At 46.7% G+C, this 19,869-nt stretch overlaps 1 protein-coding gene across 2 annotated transcripts in view; it reads left to right on the forward strand.

Annotated features, from left to right (window-relative positions):
- scn4ab (sodium channel, voltage-gated, type IV, alpha, b) overlaps window positions 1-19,869 on the forward strand; it is a 232,152-nt gene that overhangs the window by 182,199 nt on the left and 30,084 nt on the right. For both annotated transcript variants that reach the window (XM_085966222.1, XM_085966221.1), the window contains 3 exons: window positions 8,693-8,866; window positions 13,269-13,391; window positions 15,648-15,932. In XM_085966222.1, coding sequence (XP_085822348.1) covers window positions 8,693-8,866; window positions 13,269-13,391; window positions 15,648-15,932 — 582 coding nt within the window. The remainder of the gene's footprint in view (window positions 1-8,692; window positions 8,867-13,268; window positions 13,392-15,647; window positions 15,933-19,869) is intronic.

Raw genomic sequence — 19,869 nt, forward strand, 5'->3', positions numbered from 1 at the left:
GCCGATACAAGATATCATAATTGTAGGTGGAGAGTTCGATTCTCCACCTCAAGATCTTGTCGTTCTTGATTTTACCCCTCTGCTTATTATTAAACATAAAAGCTACTGAACGCTGGTCAGTGAGCAGGGTAAATCGTTTCCCGGCCAGGTAATGCCTCCAGTGACGCACCGCTTCTACAATAGCCTGGGCCTCCTTTTCGACGGAGGAGTGTCTCGTCTCGGGGCCCTGGAGGGTCCTTGAGAAAAAGGCCACGGGTCTGCCCGCCTGGTTAAGGGTCGCGGCTAGGGCGAAGTCGGAGGCATCGCTCTCCACTTGGAAGGGGATGGACTCATCCACCGCGTGCATTGCGGCCTTCGCGATATCGTTCTTGATAAGAGTGAAGGCTGCACACGCCTCTGGTGTCAGGGGGAAGGAGGTGGCTTTGATGAGGGGCCTGGCTTTGTCTGCATAGAGGGGCACCCACTGGGCGTAGTAGGAGAAAAACCCCAGGCATCTCTTCAGTGCTTTTTGGCAGTGGGGAAGGGGTAGCTCCATTAGGGGGCGCATTCTGTCGGGGTCGGGCCCGATGACTCCGTTCTCCACCACGCAGCCGAGGATGGCCAGGCGCTTGGTGTGAAACATACATTTTTCCTTATTGTACGTTAGGTTCAGCCGTTGGGCCGTACGGAGGAAATTTGCTAGATTAACGTCGTGGTCCTGCTGGTCGTGGCCGCAGATGGTGACGTTATCCAAATAGGGGAAGGTTGCCCGCAGCGCGTTCTGGTCAACCATTCGGTCCATCTCCCTTTGGAAGACCGAAACCCCGTTGGTGACGCCGAAGGGGACCCTAAGGAAGTGGTAGAGGCGGCCGTTTGCCTCGAAGGCAGTATACTGGCGGTCCTCATGGCGGATGGGCAGCTGGTGGTACGCTGACTTAAGGTCGATGGTGGAGAATACTTTGTATTGCGCAATCTGATTGACCATATCAGATATGCGAGGGAGGGGGTACGCGTCCAGCTGGGTGTACCGGTTTATGGTTTGGCTGTAGTCGATTACCATGCGGCGTTTTGCAGTGGTTTTAACGACTACAACCTGGGCTCGCCAGGGGCTAGTGCTACCTTCGATAATGCCCTCCTTCAAGAGCCGCTCCACCTCAGAGCTGATAAAAGCTCTGTCCCCGGCACTGTACCGCCTGCTTTTGGTAGCGATGGGTTTACAGTCGCGGGTGAGGTTAGCGAACAGGGGAGGGGGGGGGACTTTTAATGTGGAAAGGCTGCAGGTGGTTTGCAGCGGGCGATTTAAAAGTTGTTGGTTGCAGACTGTGAGTGGGGGGAGGGGTCCACCGTATGCTAGTGTGACACTCTTAAGGTGGCACTGAAAATCCAACCCTAGCAGGACGGCAGCGCAAAGACGGGGCAGGACTAGCAGTTTAAATTTTTGATATTCAGTGCCCCCTACTGACAGGGTCACCACACAGTAGCCGCTGATGTCCATTGACTGGGACTTGGACGCCATAGAAATGCGATGGTGCGTTGGCAGAATCGTGAGGGAGTGGCTACGTACCGTGTCGGGGTGGACGAAACTCTCTGTGCTCCCGCTGTCGATCAGGCAACTGGTGGCGCGGCCGTTTACCGCGATATCCATCATGGAGCTGGATAGATGGTGAGGGTGGCCTTGATCCAGCGTCACGGAGGCCAGTATGTGGCTTAGTGAGTCACTATAGTCATCCGCCGAGACGGTGGTCGGTTCCGGTGACGAAATGGCGGTTGAGTGCGTTGGATACGATGGCGGCAGATGCCATGCGGCCGGGGGTACACAAAATGGCGGATAAGATGGCTGCTCCCACGGCCCGCACGCTGCGCTGCTGGCTGGCTTCCCCTTGCAGGCGTTAGCGTAATGGCCTTTCTTCCCGCAGCCCGAGCAGGTAGCTGTCTTAGCTGGGCAGTGCGCTCTGGGATGTTTTAACTGGCCACAGAAATAGCATTTTTGGGCCTGGTTACTGGGCATCGAAGCAGTTCTTACCGGAGGCTGCTGTCTCGGTTGGGTCGCTGCAGCGGTTGGTGCCGGGGGCGGCGGTCCCGTGTCCCACGGTTTCGATTGCCATGTCTCGGCGCCGTTACGGGGGTATGCCTCGAGGTTTCGGTGGGCCTCCTCTAACGAGAGCGCAAGGGCAATGGCCGTCTTCAGGTCGGGTTCCTTGCTTTCTAGCAGTCTCTGCCGGGTGTGGTCTGACTGGAGGCCCCTGACGAAGGCATCACAGGCGAGTCCCTGCGCGTGCTCCACAGCCGTTACCACTTTACAATCGCAGTCTCTGCAGAGTGCCAGTAGCGCCCGTGCAAATGCCCCTACCGATTCTCCCGGTTGCTGCCTGCGGGATCCCAAGAGGTGTCGGGCGTAAATTGTGTTCACTGGGCGCGTATATTGCCCTTTTAGTAGCTCGAGGGCCGCCACGTACGTATTAGAGTCCCGGATTAGCATATATACTTGATGGCTCACCTGGGCGGTCAAAATTTTCAGTTTGTGATCCTCCTCTGTAACCTGTGAGATTGCGAGGAAGGATTCAAAGCAGCTCAGCCAGTGTTCAAACTTGGCTGATGCACCCACATCTTGAGGGTCGAGGTCCAGGCGTGGTGGTCTGAGGGCTCTCAGCAATGTCTGCTGTATCCGTTGCTGTTGTTGCTCCTCAGGTGTCGCCATTTAACTTTTAGCTAATAAAATTGATACGCTTATCAATTACTTCATAAAAGGTGATGAGTCGAAGAAGAGATGATGAGTCGAAAGAAGAGATGAATAAGGCTTTTATTAGCTAAGAAGAGACCATGCTTCTTCGTGAGTGACTGAACAAGTCTGAACGAAACCCACACAGTGGTGGGTGGAGTCAGCTGAGGCATGCCTCCATACACAGCGCCACCCAGAGGTGGCAATATACAATACAGTGGTTTACCACAGTCCTCTTCCTCTAATGTCAAGGTTGGAATTGAACAGATGAAGAATGGTAGGCTTAGACCCATATTCAACCACTGTGTGGCCCAGTGTGCTGGTGTAACATGAGGTGGGCTCCAATGGCACTTTAGCTCCTTTAAGAGTGGAGTTACCTCACATTGATAATCATGTTGCATGAGAGATCACAGAAGAAGTGTATTACATTTGTTTGGATATTTTGGTGTGCAATGTGATATCCCAGTCTGGGAAAACAATGTACAGGAATTAACAATGTGCACATTGAATAGTACAGCAAACTGTCTTTTTTGTCTTGATGATTAAATTGTGATATTGGCTAGGGTGTATTTACAAGTCGGATCCATTTGTGGGCAACATCGTGTCCTTTACGATATAGGTCCACAGATAACGGAGGGAAGTGAGAGGTGTAATTGGACACCAGAAACCCAGCATTCTGCTGGGTATGTATAATTTGATCCAGTCAGTGGCAGTCAGACTGGAGGCAGGCACTGCTGTCCCCAACACAGAGATAGTTGCCATCATATAGTGGCAATGCAGACGTAACCCTTCAAATTTCAGACCATGCACAGTTCTAACACTACGCACAGTTCAGACAATGTGCAGTGCTGACACTTCCCACAATTCAGACAATGCACAGCGCTAACACTTCGCACAATTCAGACAATGCACAGTGCTGACACTCCCCACAGTTCAGACAATGCACAGTGCTGACATTCCCCACAATTCAGACAATGCACAGTGCTGACACTCCCCACAATTCAGACAATGCACAGTGCTAACACTCCCACAGTATAGACAATACACAGTGCTAACACTCCCCACAGTTCAGACAATGCACAGTGCTGACACTCCCCACAGTATAGACAATGCACAGTGCTGACACTCCCCACAGTATAGACAATGCACAGTGCTAACACTTCCCACAATTCAGACAATGCACATTGCAGACACTCCCCACAGTTCAGACAATGCACAGTGCTGACACTCCCCACAGTATAGACAATGCACAGTGCTGACACTACCCACAGTATAGACAATGCACAGTGCTGACACTCCCCACAGTATAGACAATGCACAGTGCTGACACTCCCCACAGTTCAGAGAATGCACAGTGCTAACACTCCCCACAATTCAGACAATGCACAGTGCTAACACTCCCACAGTATAGACAGTGCACAGTGCTAACACTCCCCACAATTCAGACAATGCACAGTGCTAACACTCCCACAGTATAGACAATGCACAGTGCCGACACTCCCACAGTATAGACAATGCACAGTGCTGACACTCCCACAGTATAGACAATGCACAGTGCTGACACTCCCACAGTATAGACAATGCACAGTGCTGCCACTACCCACAATTCAGACAATGCACAGTGCTGACACTCCCACAGTATAGACAATGCACAGTGCTGACACTCCCCACAGTATAGACAATGCACAGTGCTGACACTACCCACAATTCAGACAATGCACAGTGCTGACACTCCCCACAGTATAGACAATGCACAGTGATAACACTACCCACAATTCAGACAATGCACAGTGCTGACACTACCCACAGTATAGACAATGCACAGTGCTGACACTACCCACAGTATAGACAATGCACAGTGCTGACACTCCCCACAGTATTGACAATGCACAGTGCTGACACTCCCCACAGTATAGACAATGCACAGTGCTGACACTCCCCACAATTCAGACAATGCACAGTGCTGACACTCCCCACAGTATAGACAATGCAGTGCTGACACTCCCCACAGTATAGACAATGCACAGTGCTGACACTCCCCACAGTATAGACACTGCACAGTGCTGTCACTCCCCACAGTATAGACAATGCACAGTGCTGACACTACCCACAGTATAGACAATGCACAGTGCTGACACTCCCCACAGTATAGACAATGCACAGTGCTGACACTCCCCACAGTAGAGACAATGCACAGTGGTAACACTACCACAATATAGACAATGCACAGTGCTGACACTCCCCACAGTATAGACAGTGCACAGTGCTAACACTCCCCACAATTCAGACAATGCACAGTGCTAACACTCCCACAGTATAGACAATGCACAGTGCTGACACTACCCACAGTATAGACAATGCATAGTGCTAACACTCCTCACAGTATAGACAATGCACAGTGCTGACACTACCCACAGTATCGACAATGCACAGTGCTGACACTCCCACAGTATAGACAATGCACAGCGCTGACACTCCCACAGTATAGACAATGCACAGTGCTGACAATCCCCACAGTATAGACAATGCACAGTGCTGACACTACCCACAATTCAGACAATGCACAGTGCTGACACTCCCCACAGTATAGACAATGCACAGTGCTGACACTCCCCACAGTATAGACAATGCACAGTACTAACACTCCCACAGTATAGACAATGCACAGTGCTGACACTCCCCACAATATAGACAATGCACAGTGCTGACACTCCCACAGTATAGACAATGCACAGAGCTGACACTCCCACAGTATAGGCAATGCACAGTGACAGTGCTAACACTCCCCACAGTTCAGACAATGCACAGTGCTGACACTCCCCACAATTCAGACAATGCACAGTGCTGACACTCCCCAAAGTATAGACAATGCACAGTGCTGACACTACCCACAGTATAGACAATGCACAGTGCTGACACTCCCCACAGTTTAGACAATGCACAGTGCTGACACTCCCCACAGTATAGACAATGCACTGTGCTGACACTCCCACAGTATAGACAATGCACTGTGCTGACACTCCCCACAGTATAGACAATGCACAGTATTAACACTCCCACAGTATAGACAATGTACAGTGTTGACACTCCCCACAATATAGACAATGCACAGTGCTGACACTCCCCACAGTATAGACAATGCACAGTGCTGACACTACCCACAGTATAGACAATGCACAGTGCTGACACTACCCACAGTATAGACAATGCACAGTGCTAACACTCCCACAGTATAGACAATGCACAGAGCTGACACTCCCACAGTATAGACAATGTACAGAGCTGACACTCCCACAGTATAGGCAATGCACAGTGACAGTGCTAACACTCCCCACAGTTCAGACAATGCACAGTGCTGACACTCCCCACAGTATAGACAATGCACAGTGCTGACACTCCCCACAGTATAGACAATGCACAGTGCTGACACTCCCACAGTATAGACAATGCACAGTGCTGACACTCCCCACAGTATAGACAATGCACAGTGCTGACACTCCCCACAGCATAGACAATGCACAGTGCTCAAAGGGTTGACGGTGGATAGGCAATTGCAAACATTCAAAGACCGAATGGATGAGCTACAGAATTTGTTCATCCCAGTTTGACATAAAAATAAAACAAAAAAGGTGACTCAACCATGGCTAACAAGGGAAATTAGGGATAGCATAAGATCCAAGGAGAGGACATATAAATTGGCTAGAAAAAGCAATAATCCTGAGGATTGGGAGCAGTTTAGGAGTCAACAAAGGAGGACAAAGGGATTAATTAAGAAAGGGAAAATAGAATATGAGAGTAAGCTGGCGGGGAACATAAAAACTGACTGTAAAAGCATTTTTAGATATGTGAAGAGAAAAAGATTGGTGAAGTCAAGCGTAGGTCCCTTACAGTCAGAATCAGGGGAATTTATAATGGGAAACAAGGAAATGGCAGACCAGCTAAATACATACTTTGGTTCTGTCTTCGCAAAGGAGGACACAAATAACCTCCCAGAGATGCCGGGGAACATAGGATCTAATGAGGGGGAGGAACTGAAAGAAATCAGTACTTGTAGGGAACTTGTGTTAGGAAAATTGATGGGACTGAAGGCCGATAAATCCCCAGGGCCTGATGGTCTACATCCCAGGGTGCTTAAGGAAGTGGCCCTAGAGATAGTAGATGCATTGCTGGTCATCTTCCAGAACTCGATAGACTCTGGAACAGTACCCATGGATTGGAGGGTAGCTAATTTTACCCCACTATTCAAAAAAGGTGGTAGAGAGAAAGCGGGGAATTATAGACCGGTAAGCCTGACATCGGTAGTGGGGAAAATGCTAGAGTCTATTATAAAAGATGTAATAGCAGAGCACTTGGAAAGCAGTGACAGGATCGGACAAAGTCAACATGGATTTACAAAAGGTAAATCATGCTTGAATAATCTACTGGAATTTTTTGAGGATGTAACTGGTAAAATAGATAAGGGAGAACCAGTGGATGTGGTGTATTTGGACTTTCAGAAGGCTTTCGACAAGGTCCCACATAAGAGATTAGCGTGCAAAATTAAGGCACATGGGATTGGGGGCAAGGTATTGACTTGGATAGAGAACTGGTTGGCGGACAGAAAGCAAAGAGTTGGAATAAATGGGTCGTTTTCCGAGTGGCAGGCAGTGACTAGTGGGGTACCGCAAGGATTGGTCCTAGGACCCCAGCTGTTCACAATATATATTAATGATCTGGATGAGGGAATTGGATGTAATATCTCCAAATTTGCAGATGGCACAAAGCTGGGTGGGAGGGCAAGCTGTGAGGAGGATGTCGTGAAACTCCAGTACGATTTGGACAGGTTGGGTGATTGGGCAGAAACATGGCAAATGCACTATAATGTGGATAAATGTGAGGTTATCCACTTTGGTGGCAAAAACAGGAAGGCAGATTATTTGAATGGCAATAGATTGGGAGAAGGGGAAGTGCAAAGAGACCTGGGTGTTATTGTGCACCAGTCGCTGAAGGTAAGCATACAGGTGCAGCAGGCGGTTAAGAAGGCAAATGGTATGTTGGCCTTCGCAGCAAGAGGGTTCGAGTACCAGAACAAGGATGTCTTGCTGCAGTTGTACAGGGCCTTGGTGAGACCGCACCTTGAGTATTGTGTGCAGTTTTGGTCACCTTACCTGAGGAAGGACGTTCTTGCCATGGAGGGAGTGCAGCGAAGATTCACCAGGCTGATACCTGGGATGGCAGGAATGACGTACGAGGAGAGATTGTGTCAATTGGGCTTATACTCACTGGAGTTTAGAAGATTGAGAGGGGATCTCATCGAAACCTATAAAATTCTGTCAGGTCTGGACAGACTAGATGCAGAAAGGATGTTTCTGTTGGCTGGGGAGTCCAAAACCAGGGGTCATAGTCTAAGGATAAGGGGTAAGCTATTTAGGGCTGAAATGAGGAGGAATTTCTTCACCCAGAGAGTGGTGAACCTGTGGAATTCTCTGCCACAGAGGGCGGTGAAGGCCAGTTCATTAAATATATTCAAGAAAGAGTTGGATATATTTCTTGAGGCTAAAGGAATCAAGGGATATGGGGAGAAGGCAGGGACAGGGTACTGAATTTGGATGATATGCCATGATCTCATTGAATGGCGGAGCAGGCTCGAAGGGCCGAATGGCCTACTCCTGCTCCTATCTTCTATGTTTCTGACACTCCCCACAGTATAGACAATGCACAGTGCTGACACTCCCCACAGTATAGACAATGCACAGTGCTGACACTCCCCACAGTATAGACAATGCATAGTGCTGACACTCCCCACAGTATAGACAATGCACAGTGCTGACATTCCCCACAGTATAGACAATGCACAGTGTTGACACTCCCCACAGTATAGACAATGCACAGTGCTGACACTCCCCACAGTTCAAACAATCCGTTATTGTTTTAACGAGAAATTAAATGATTGTGATACAATGTTTTAATTTAGCTTCTTTGCCACAAAGGCCTAAACTCTCTATTTGCTTGCAGGCATTTGAAGACATATACATTGAAAACAGGAAGGTGATTAAAATATTGCTGGAATATGCTGACCAAGTGTTTACCTATGTCTTTGTGGTGGAAATGTTGCTGAAATGGACTGCTTATGGATTCAAGACATACTTCACCAATGCGTGGTGCTGGCTAGACTTTTTAATTGTTGACGTAAGTATTCCTAGAACCTATGAAACAATAATCTACGGGGGAAAAAATGAAAACCCCAGTTTAATTTACTTTTGCTGTGATTCAAGAACATCCCACGTCCCATCCCTCTCAAAAACTGTCACCAAACATTACAAAATTATATCAGCCTAGTTTAGCCAATTGCAAATTTGACCAACATGACCTACTTTAGTTGGATTAGGGCTGACAATGTGAGAGGAATTTAGGAGTGACATTTATGATCAGCAAGATTGACAGATTGTCAATTGTGGGCCCACAAATTGGGTCCATGCCTGAATTCTGAGTACACGCTAAAGACTCTACCAGTTGTGCATGTTGGGAATTTACATCAGATTCGCACCATGGAGTTATATTTATTTTTAAGAGCGACACAGATTGTAAACCCATTTAATTATAGGAGGGTAAATCCATTGATCTTAACTCCCAGGAGGGAGCCACATTCAAAGGGAGTGCCAGTTAGAGAATTAGGGCTACAGTGACCTTCACTCCCTTCGAGTGATAAAAAGCTGGGACAGGCTGCCGTCTCGTGCGGTGGACGCTGATTCGCTGAATTCCTTCAAGCGAGAGCTGGACCTGTTTCTGGCTGGGGTGGAGATCACTTCTTACAGATGGTAGGTACTGCAGGGAATTCAGGGCCAGCGTGAGCTCCTGGACTAATTTCGATCGCCTGGATGGTTCGGAGAGGAAGTTCCCAGATTTTTGTTCCCCAAATTGGCCTGGGTTTTTTTTTTCTCTGGTTTTTCACCTCTCCCAGGAGGTCACATGGTTTTGGATGCAGTGGTGAGTATGTATATTGTGATACACAAGGTATCGCAATTGTGTGGGACAGGCGCGATGGACTTTACTTGTCCGTCATTGATCATATGCTGATATGTTCAGTTTTGTGTTACAGGTAGTTTAGTTAAATTCTTTCATTCTGTCAAAGTAAGGGTTAAAAACCAGCTCCATTCACAGAAATCATTCCCCAGATTAACTTGATACATGATGATTGTTCAGTTTGCTTGAAGGAGGAGCCAAGATCCTCTTGCTGTGTATGTGACAAAAAAGAAGGAAAAGAAAGACTTGCACCTTTTTTTAAATTTGTTAAGGGCGTCGCTGACAGAGCTAGCATTTATTGCCCATCCCTAACTGCCCTTGAGAAGGTCCTGGGCCACCATTTCAGAGGAGTCAACCACATTGCTGTGGGTCTGGGGTCACATATAGGACAGCAGATTCAGATAAAGAATCTTTTTCAGTCTGTTTGATCTAAACCATCCTAAAAGGCATTAGTGAACCAGATGGGTTTTTACAACAATTTGGTAGATTCATGGTTACCATTACTGATACTAGCTTTTTATTCCAGATTTATTTAATAAACTGAATTTAAATTCCCCAGCTGCTGTGGTGGAATTTAAACTACATGTTTCAATGGATAATTAGTCCAGACCTTTGGATTACTAGTCCAGTAACATAACCACTTTGCCACCAAACCACCTTCAGGATGTCCTGTAGCAATCCATAGCAAACGAATTATGCCAATCATGGCTCGCACCCTTTTGATACTTTAAGATAGATTCAGATAAAGAATCTTCTTCAGTCCCTTTGATCTAAGCCATCCAGAATACCAACCACATGGTCTACGCATTACAGCATCTCGCTGCTTCTAAACTAGATCCATTGTCCTGGCCTCAACCACTCGTCCTGATTATTTGTTCCAGTGACCACTCTGTTTAAGAATATACTTCCTGATGAACAATTTCTTTTCATTTGTTCCTGGGATGCGGGCAATGCTGGCAAGGCTGCATTTATTCCTACTCCTAGTTGCCCTGAGAAAGTACAGAGGGCCTCCTTCTTCAACCGATTAGGTCAATGCAGTAGATGTTATATATGGACTTTCAGAAGGTATTCTTAAGAAGATGGATGCCCATGGAATTACGGGGAAAGTGACGGTATGGATACGGAATTGGCTCAGTGACAGGAAGCAGAGGGTGGTGGCGGATGTTTTTCAGACTGGGAGGTGGTTTGCAGTGGTGTTCCCCAAGGGCCAGTTTTGGGTCTATTGCTCTTTTCAATTTTTATAAACGACCTAGACTCGGGTGTAGGGAGCAGCATTATAAAGTTTGCAGATGATACAAAACTTGGCAACATAGTAGATAGTGATAAGGATAGTTGTAGACTTCAGGATGACATAGACAGGATGGTGAAATGTGCAGAAGCATGGCCGGTGGAGTTGAATGTGGAGAAATGTGAAGTGATGCACTTTGGGAGGACTAATATGGAAAGACAGTTTACTATAAATGGTGCGATTTTGAAAAGTGTAGATGAGCAGAGAAACCTTGGTGTCCATAGACACAAATCCTTAAAGGTGGCAGGGTAAGGTGGTAAGGTGGTTAAAGAAGCATATGGGTTACTTGGGTTTGTAAATAGAGGAATTCATGCTAGATTTTTATAAATCATCAGTTAGGCCTCAGCTGGAGTATTGTGGACAATTCTGGGCCCCACACTTCAGGAAAGATGTAAAAGCATTAGAAAGGGTGCAGAGGAGGTTTACCAGGATGTTACCAGGGATGAGGGACTTCAGTTATGAGGAGAGGTTGGAAAAGTTAGGACTGTTCTCCTTGGAACAGAGAAGGTTAAGAGGTGACCTCATAGAGGTTTTGATAGAGTAGAAAGAGAAAAATTATTCCCTCTGGCGAGTGGTTCAATAACCAGAGGTCACAGATTCAAAATCATTGGAAAAAGATCTAGAGGGGAGATGAGGATAAACTTTTTCTCAGATTGTTGTCGGGATCTGAAACGGTGGTGGAAGCTGATTCCATCAATAATTTTAAGTGAGTTGGACGGGTACTTGAGGATGAGGAACTTACAGAGTTACGGACAAAAAGCGGGGATGTGGGACTGAGCAGGACTGCTCTCTCAAAGAGCCAGCACAGGCACGATGGGCCGAGTGGCCTCCTTCTGTGCTGTACTTTTCTATGATTTTATGATTGTATGATTATTTTTATAGCTGAATGCTAAGAGCCAACCACATAATGTGGGACTGGAGCCACATGTAGGTCAGAGCAGGTAGAGGTGACAGGAAGGGTCAATCATGTCGTGTGGGACTACAGTGACATGCAGGCTGAACCAAATTGGAGCGACAGGTTTCCTTCCCCGAAGAACATGAGTGAACCTGTTGGCTTTTAAACACAAAACAATAGCTTTCATGGTCTTCTCTTCCCTAGTGCGAGCCCATAAATTACCTGATTTATTGATTACAATTTCACAGTTTACCATGCTGAAATTTGGACACATGGGTGTGGGGGTGTCGGTTAGTTCCCTCAGTAACCCCTAGATGGCATCTTCACTTGTTTTTTTCCCTTTGCTAATTGTTACTAGTTTCTCCTGTGTTTATTACTTAACTGCCTTTTATCAGGTTTATTGGTTTCACCTGTTTTTGCTTGTATTTAAGTTCTGTGGTTTCTTCCCTCTGTGCTCGGTCTTGACAAGCCGTTTGCCTAGTGGTAGCTTGTCTTGAGCTCCTATGTTTGTAACTGTTTACCTGTGTGATTCTAGTAAAGTACTTTTATTTAAGACTGCATACCTGCTTCTCGCCTCGTCTGTCTGCACTTGGGTCCAGAACCAGCCTCGCCCTGACACATGGGGCTAGATAATCGTCTCGAGCGGTGCCGCAGCTGATATCCAGGTCCATCGACTGCAATAGGACTGAATGTCGGGCGCTGCGTATAACGGGCGGCCGATCAGACATTGCCCGCTTCGTGCCTCCGCCCGAGACGAATTTCTCGGCCATGAACTCCAGGTTGCTAGTCCAGTACAACACTAAATACAATACCATACCCACATAACAATGGAATGGAGTCAATAAAGCATCCCTTAATTCAAAAGAATTTTTATTCTATATATCATTCTCAGTCTTTTATATAAACAAAAATTATTCTTTCTATGTTGCATTTGTGCCTATATATAAAGTTGTTCAGTGCACAGGATTATACTTTGCATGGTTATGGACAAAAAGCGGGGGTGTGGGGCTAAGCACGACTGCTCTTTCAAAGAGCCAGCAGAAGCACGACAGGCCGAATAGCCTCCTTCTGTGCTGTACTTCTATGATTTTATGATTGTATGATTATTTTCATAACTGAATGTTAAGAGCCAACCACACAATGTGAGTCACATGTAGGTCAAAGCAGGTAGGCGTGGCAGGAAGGGTCAATTTTACTATCAACAAATAACATATCAGAGGTACATGAGAATCTGTTCAGTTGATATCTGAATAGCTCTTTCTTGATTATTACAAGTGTGTGAAAGCTAGAAAGTACCTGTTACTGTATGAACCTGGAAGAGGTAGCAGGCTGTAAGAATGGACTGAAAGCTTCTGATTTTCTAATTCCTCTTCTTTTTAATAAAGGTATCTTTGATCAGCCTGACAGCAAAAATCCTTGGCTATGATGAATTAGGACCCATTAAATCCCTCCGGACACTGAGAGCCCTGAGGCCACTACGAGCTTTGTCACGGTTTGAGGGAATGAGGGTAAGTTAATCTTATTTTTAATCAAATGACATTTTTCAATCAGAGTTGCTGCAAAATTTTCTCTGTGTGGCTGCGTGTGATTTGGAAAGAAGCAGTTGCTCTTCGATAAGCCAGGCTGTGATTTCCTTTGTGGTATTTGAGCCCTAAAAAACTACGACTCATTTCAAAAGAGTCAACCTGTCTCTTTCTTATATGCTGGCTCCCTACATTTCTCAATGTACCATGGGTTCAGGGACAACAATGATATCAATTACAGTTGAAGTGTTTAATTCAAAAATTTAAAAAAACAGAAAATGCTGGACGCTCAGCAGGTCAGGCAGCATCCGTGGAGAGAGAAACCGAGTTAGTTAAGGTTTCTGGTCATTGATTCAGGGCCGTGTCAACCACTGTAGAGGGGAATCCTCGGTTGAGGAAAAAGGAAGACATGTCAGAAGCACTGGTGTGAAAGGTGGCATCGTCTGAGCGGATTCGGCGGAGACGGAGAAACTAGGAGAATGGAATAGAGTCCTTACAGGAGGCGGGGTGGGAGGAAGTGTAGTCCAGGTAGCTGTGAGAAACATAGAAACATAGAAGATAGGAGCAGGAGTAGGCCATTCAGCCCCTCAAGCCTGCTCCGCCATTCAATGAGATCATGGCTGATCATCCAAATTCAGTACCCTGTCCCTGCTTTCTCCCCATATCCCTTGATCCCTTTAGCCTTAAGTCAGTGGGCTTGTAGTGAATGTTTGTCAATAACCTATCCCCAGAGATGGAGACGGAGAAGTCGAGGAAGGGAAGGCAAGAGTCGGAGATGGACCATGTGAAGGTGAGGGAAGGGTGGAAATTGGAAGCAAAGTGAATGAAATTATCTAGTTCAGGGCGAGAGCAGGAAACAGCACTGATACAGTCATCAATGTACCGGAAAAAGAGGTGAGGGAGGGGACCTGAGTAGGACTGGAACAAAGAGTGTTCCACATATCCCACGAAAAGGCAGGCATAGCTTGGACCCATGCAGGTTCCCATAGCAACACCTTTGATTTGGAGGAAGTGAGTGGAGTCAAAGGAGAAATTGTTCAATGTGAGAACAAGTTCAGCCAGGCAGAGGAGGGTGGTGGTGGATGGGGACTGGTTGGGCCTCTGTTCAAGGAAGAAGCGGCGCACCCTCAGGCCATCCTGGTGGGGGATGGGGGTGTAGAGGAATTGTACGTCCATGGTGAAAAGGAGACGGTTGGGGCCAGGAAACTGGAAACTGTTAAAGTGGCAGAGGGCGTCGGAAGAGTCGCAGATGTAGGTGGGAAGAGACTGGATAAGGGGAGAAAAAATAGAGTCGAGATAGGAAGAGATAAGTTCCGTGGGGCAAGAACAGGCTGAAATGATGGGTCTACCAGGGCAGTCCTGTTTGTGGATCTTGGGAAGGAGGTAGAAGCGGGCTGTGTGGGGTTGGGGAACTATGAGGTTGGCAGCCATGGGGGGAAGATCTCCAGAGGAGATGAGGTCAGTGACAGTTTTGGAAACGGTGGCTTGATGTTCGGTGGTGGGGTCATGGTCCAGGCGGAGGTAGGAGGAGGTGTCGGAGAGTTGGCGTTGGGGTTGGATCTGAGAGAATGGAGTGCTGCAAGTTCAGAGGGAGGTAGGTTGGAGTGAGTGAGGGGAGCAGAGAAATGAAGACGGCCGATGTCACGCCGGCAGTTTGCAATGAAAAGATCTAGAGAGGGTAAGAGGCCAGAGGGAGGGGTCCAGGTGGAACGAGAATTCTGAAAGCGGGAGAAAGGGTCAGCCGTGCGGGGGGAAGACTCCTGGCCAGAGAAGTGGGCACGGAGACGAAGGCGGCGGAAAAAGAGCTCAGCATCGTGCCAAGCTCGAAATTCATTGAGGTGGGGGCATAAGGGGATGAAGCTCAGGCCTTTGCCATAAATATAGGATTGTCACTAATAAATCCAATAAGGAATTCAAGATACTCGGAGAGTGGTTAGAATGTGGAACTTGTTACCACATGGAGTAGTTGAGGCGAATAGCAGAGATGCATTTAAAGGGAGGCTAGATAAATACTTGAGGGAGAAAGGAATAGAAGGATATATTGATAGGGTGAGATGAAGTAAGGTGTGAGGAGGCTCATGTGGAGAATAAACGCCACAGTTGGGCTGAATGGCCTGTTTCTGTGCTGTAAATAATATGTAATACTATGTAAAAACTAAAGAGCAAGCAAGCATTTTCATAGCTGTACATTTTGGGGGACTTGGTCAGGTATCACTAAGTGTTTGTATTGTGCCTTTCTAGGTGGTTGTCAATGCATTGCTGGGTGCCATCCCATCCATCATGAATGTGCTATTAGTCTGTCTCATCTTCTGGCTGATTTTCAGTATAATGGGAGTGAACTTATTTGCTGGAAAGTTTTACAAGTGCATAAACACCACAACCTCTGAACTATTTCACATTGATTTCATAAATAACCGTACTGATTGTGAAGATTACATCTTACTGAACCCTGATCAAGTGCGATGGGTCAACTTGAAGGTCAACTTTGACAACGTTGGTCAAGGATATCTATCCTTGCTTCAGGTGGTAAGTGATAGCACACGTTTGTGGCAACAGATGATTTACTTATTTTAATGTTTGCACCGGCAATAACTCTCAGCCAAGGTGGGTGACAGTTGGGGCAGTCCAATTGGCCTCAGTGGCTCTGACTGAAAAGGGGAGGTGGAATCATACAGGGTTCCTGGTTCTCGTCACTGCTGGGCAGTGTGCGTGTATGAAAATTGGGTGAGGATAGGATTTATTTCAGCTGTGATCATTCTTCATTGTCAGATAACCTGCTGACATTCACACTCTAGGGTCCGCTGGGGAAGAGTGATCATAATATAATAGAATTTCACATTGAGTTTCAGAGTGAAATGCTCAAGTCTGAAACTAGAGAATTAAACTTAAATAAAGCCAATTATATAGATATGAGGGGCGAGTTGACTAAGGTAGATTGGGAAATTAGATTAAAAGGTACAATGGTAAATAAGCAGTGCAAACATTTAAAGAAATATTCCAAAATTCTCAACAAATATACATTCCATTGAGAAATAAAAACTCCATGGGAAAAGTAACCCATCCGTGGCTAACTAAAGAAGTTAATGATAGTATTAGATTAAAAGAAGAGGCTTATAATGTTGCAAAGAATAGTAGTAAGCCTGAGAGTTTTAGAAGCCAGCAAAGGATGACCAAAAAATTGATAAAAAGGGAGAGAATACAATATGAGGGTAAACTAGCAAGAAATATAAAAACAGATTGTAAGAGCTTCTACAAGTATGTAAAAAGGAAGAGAGAAGCAAAAGTAAGTGTTGGTCCCTTAGAGTCTGAGACAGGAAAAATTATAATGGTAAATAAGGAAATGGCAGAGACTTTAAACAAATCTTTTATATCTGTCTTCACAGTAGAAGACACAAAAAGCATACCAAAAATAGTGGGGAACCAAAAGAGAGTGTGGAACTTAAAATAATTAAAATCGGTAGAGAAAAAGTATTTGAGAAACTAATGGGAGTAGTGAGAGAAGGGTTGCGAGGTGTGGGAGTACTGGGAATGGAGGCGTGGGACAAGGCATGCGTGCTCAGCGTAGGGGCTGGGAACAGTGTGAGGTGGAGGGGGACAGCGGGGGGGAGGCGGGATCGGAAAAATCGTAAAGAGGGGATGACTGGGAAACCTGTGCTATTTAAAATACTGGACTGAGTATTTATTTTAAAATGACAGACTTTCCCAATTCTGAGGGAAAACTCCATAAGTTGCACCTTCCTCCCGCCCCACCCCCTCACTGAAGCCAACCCCCCCCCCCCCCCACAATGCTAAATGCTGCATTCCATGTCAGTTCACCAGGTGCTTCCAGCACTTTTAAAATACAGTTGTAATGTGGATTTTGATGGGGGGGATTTGGAGCTCGAGATCAGGTCTGGGTTTGCAGTGCAGGGGGAAGTCTAGTTTCAGAGAGGCACAAGAGCTAGAGGTCAGCTTGTATGTTACAGCAGAGAGCTTGGCATGTCATGGATTGGGGAGGCAACGATGGTGGGAGCCTATGATTGGGTTGCTGGTCTCAACAGAGGAAGGGCATTTGGTCACAGAAGGAGGTGGTAGCTGTGAGAGTGGCAGCAGGGCGGGGACAGGCAGTATCGGGCTGCAGGCTTCATTTAATATCTCCAAAGTGGGTGACACTGCGGCGAACACAATGCCATCTATCTTGGAGATTCACTCAGAAGTCTCCATGGTACGTAAGCAACAGTGCCACCCACCTTGGAGGCCTAGCTTGGAGGACTCAATCAAGAGTAAGTAAAATGAGTAGATAAATTTAATTATGACAATAAAAAAGTGTGAGCAACAGGCCTGGTAGAGAAAGATATGGCAAGAAAATGTTAAAAGAATTGTGATACTTGCAGGAAGTGCATTCATATACAAAATGTTTAATCTATCCTTAATAATAGATATAATGCATTAATTCAAGCAATATTGGTCCTGACCTGTTGCTGTGCAGGAAGCACTGGGGGCGATTTTGCCAATGGAGGCAAGTTGCAGGCGGGACTGCTGCTTGTCGGGTTTTAGTCCCGCCTCCATCGACTTCTGGCCAACTCACGCTATTTTCCCTTGATTGACCTTGTTAAGCCCGCCCACTCATCAAACCTCTTTTGTGAGCAGAAATTAGATGGTTGTTGCATCAGAGAATGCAGCAGCCATCTGTCATCTCTGCCGGTGAGATGTGAGACTCTCCGCATCCCCAACTGTTGAAGCCTGCAGGAAGAAACAAAGGTAAGTAAACATTTTCTATCACTTTCCACTCACCTCACATACTCACCTCTCCACACTTGCACCCATCACTTACCTTCACAGCGCACTTTTGCACCCCTCCGATCCCCGCAGACCCTCTGCTCGCCTCGGTGACCCTGGCGGGGTTTCCCAACGTCGGGAAGCCCGTGTCTCTGTTGGAAAAATGGGGATAATCCTCTTAACTGCCTGTTAACTACCTGTTAACAGGCAGTTAAGTGGCTGTAATCCCCTTCCCGCCTCCAGGTGACGGGACTCGGCGCGGGTTGGGTACCCATCTCCTGGGAAGATGGTACGGAGGCGGGTTGTGGCGGGATGGGTACCCGCCCCCAGATTCTGCCATTTTCCTGGCAGTCCTGCCTCCAAACCCGCCTCCCCAGGGCTGGCAAGATCGCGCCCATTGTTTCCAGTAATGTGCCATGGCTGATATTAACTGCCAGAATGTTGCAGTTGTAGAAACAGAAAGTGCTGAAGCATGCAGCAGGGCAATGGGCATCAAACAGAGAAATTCAGATTAATGGTTTTGGGGGAACTGCTCTCCACAACTGCTCTCTTCTAATCACCTGATAAAGAGTTGTGAAAGAGTATTGTTCAAGAAACACATCAGAACAAGTTATATATCACCAGCACACAATAATAAAAGGGGGCGGAAATAATAAAAAAGACAAATATTTATTGATAACACTCAATGTTTCACTGTTCTTGCCAGTGGCCACTTTAGAAATGACAAAAACAAAGTTATTGGCTTCAAATTAAGTTAGAAATAAATGAAAAAATCCAAAACCGAGCCAACAGAAAGTAAAATATAAAATATAAGAACATAAGTACATAAGAATTAGGAGCAGGAGTCGGCCATACGACCCCTCGAGCCTGCTCCGCCATTCAATAAGATCATGGCTGATCTTCGATCTCATCTTCACTTTCCCGCCCATTCCCCATATCCCTTGATTCCCCATGAGTCCAAAAATCTATCGATCTCAGCCTTGAATATACTCAATGATTCAACATTCACAGCCCTCTGGGGCAGAGAATTCCAAAGATTCACAACCCCCTGAGTGAAGAAATTCTCCTCATCTCAATCTTAAATGGCCGACCCCTTATCCTGAGACTATGGGGGAGAAATTCGGTATCGCCCCATTTGGGGCACAATTATCGGCTGGGCGCAAAGATTAGCGCCTGGCGCTAATTATCGCCTCCGACTGCAAACTTGGCTTTTATCGCCCCTGGAGGTGATTGGAGCGCTAAATCAGGCGCTACACACCTCTCTTAAGGCGCAAAGGCCGAGGAGCGAGGCGCTACCTCAGAGCGCTGGCGAAGGTCATGTGATGTCAGTCAGCAATGGAACACAGACACACTGGCGCCGGCCAGTTCTTAAAGGGGAGGGTCGATCTTGCTCTCCATCCACATCCTGCTCATTGCAGCCTTGAATCTCGGCCTGGAGAGACCTATACGTCAAATCTGCTGGAAAGAACAATGGAGAGACCCAGGGAAAGAGCTCAGAGTGCAGCCCCCACAGTCTCTTCTAAATCGATACAAGGGCAAATCAAAATGAACCTGTAAAGTGCTGCTCAGTACCCAAAACTCCTTCACACAGCGTTGAATTTCTCCAGAAGTCTCTCTCTCAGAATGCGTGGTGCAAAAATGTCACCAACAAAAAAAGGCAGGAAGCGGTCACCTTTAAATAGCGCTCCCCCAGTCCCTTCCTGAC

This window comes from Somniosus microcephalus, chromosome 24 (assembly GCF_052327205.1).
Source record: "Somniosus microcephalus isolate GS21.2 chromosome 24, FLI_Smic_1.0, whole genome shotgun sequence".
NCBI lineage: Eukaryota > Metazoa > Chordata > Chondrichthyes > Squaliformes > Somniosidae > Somniosus > Somniosus microcephalus.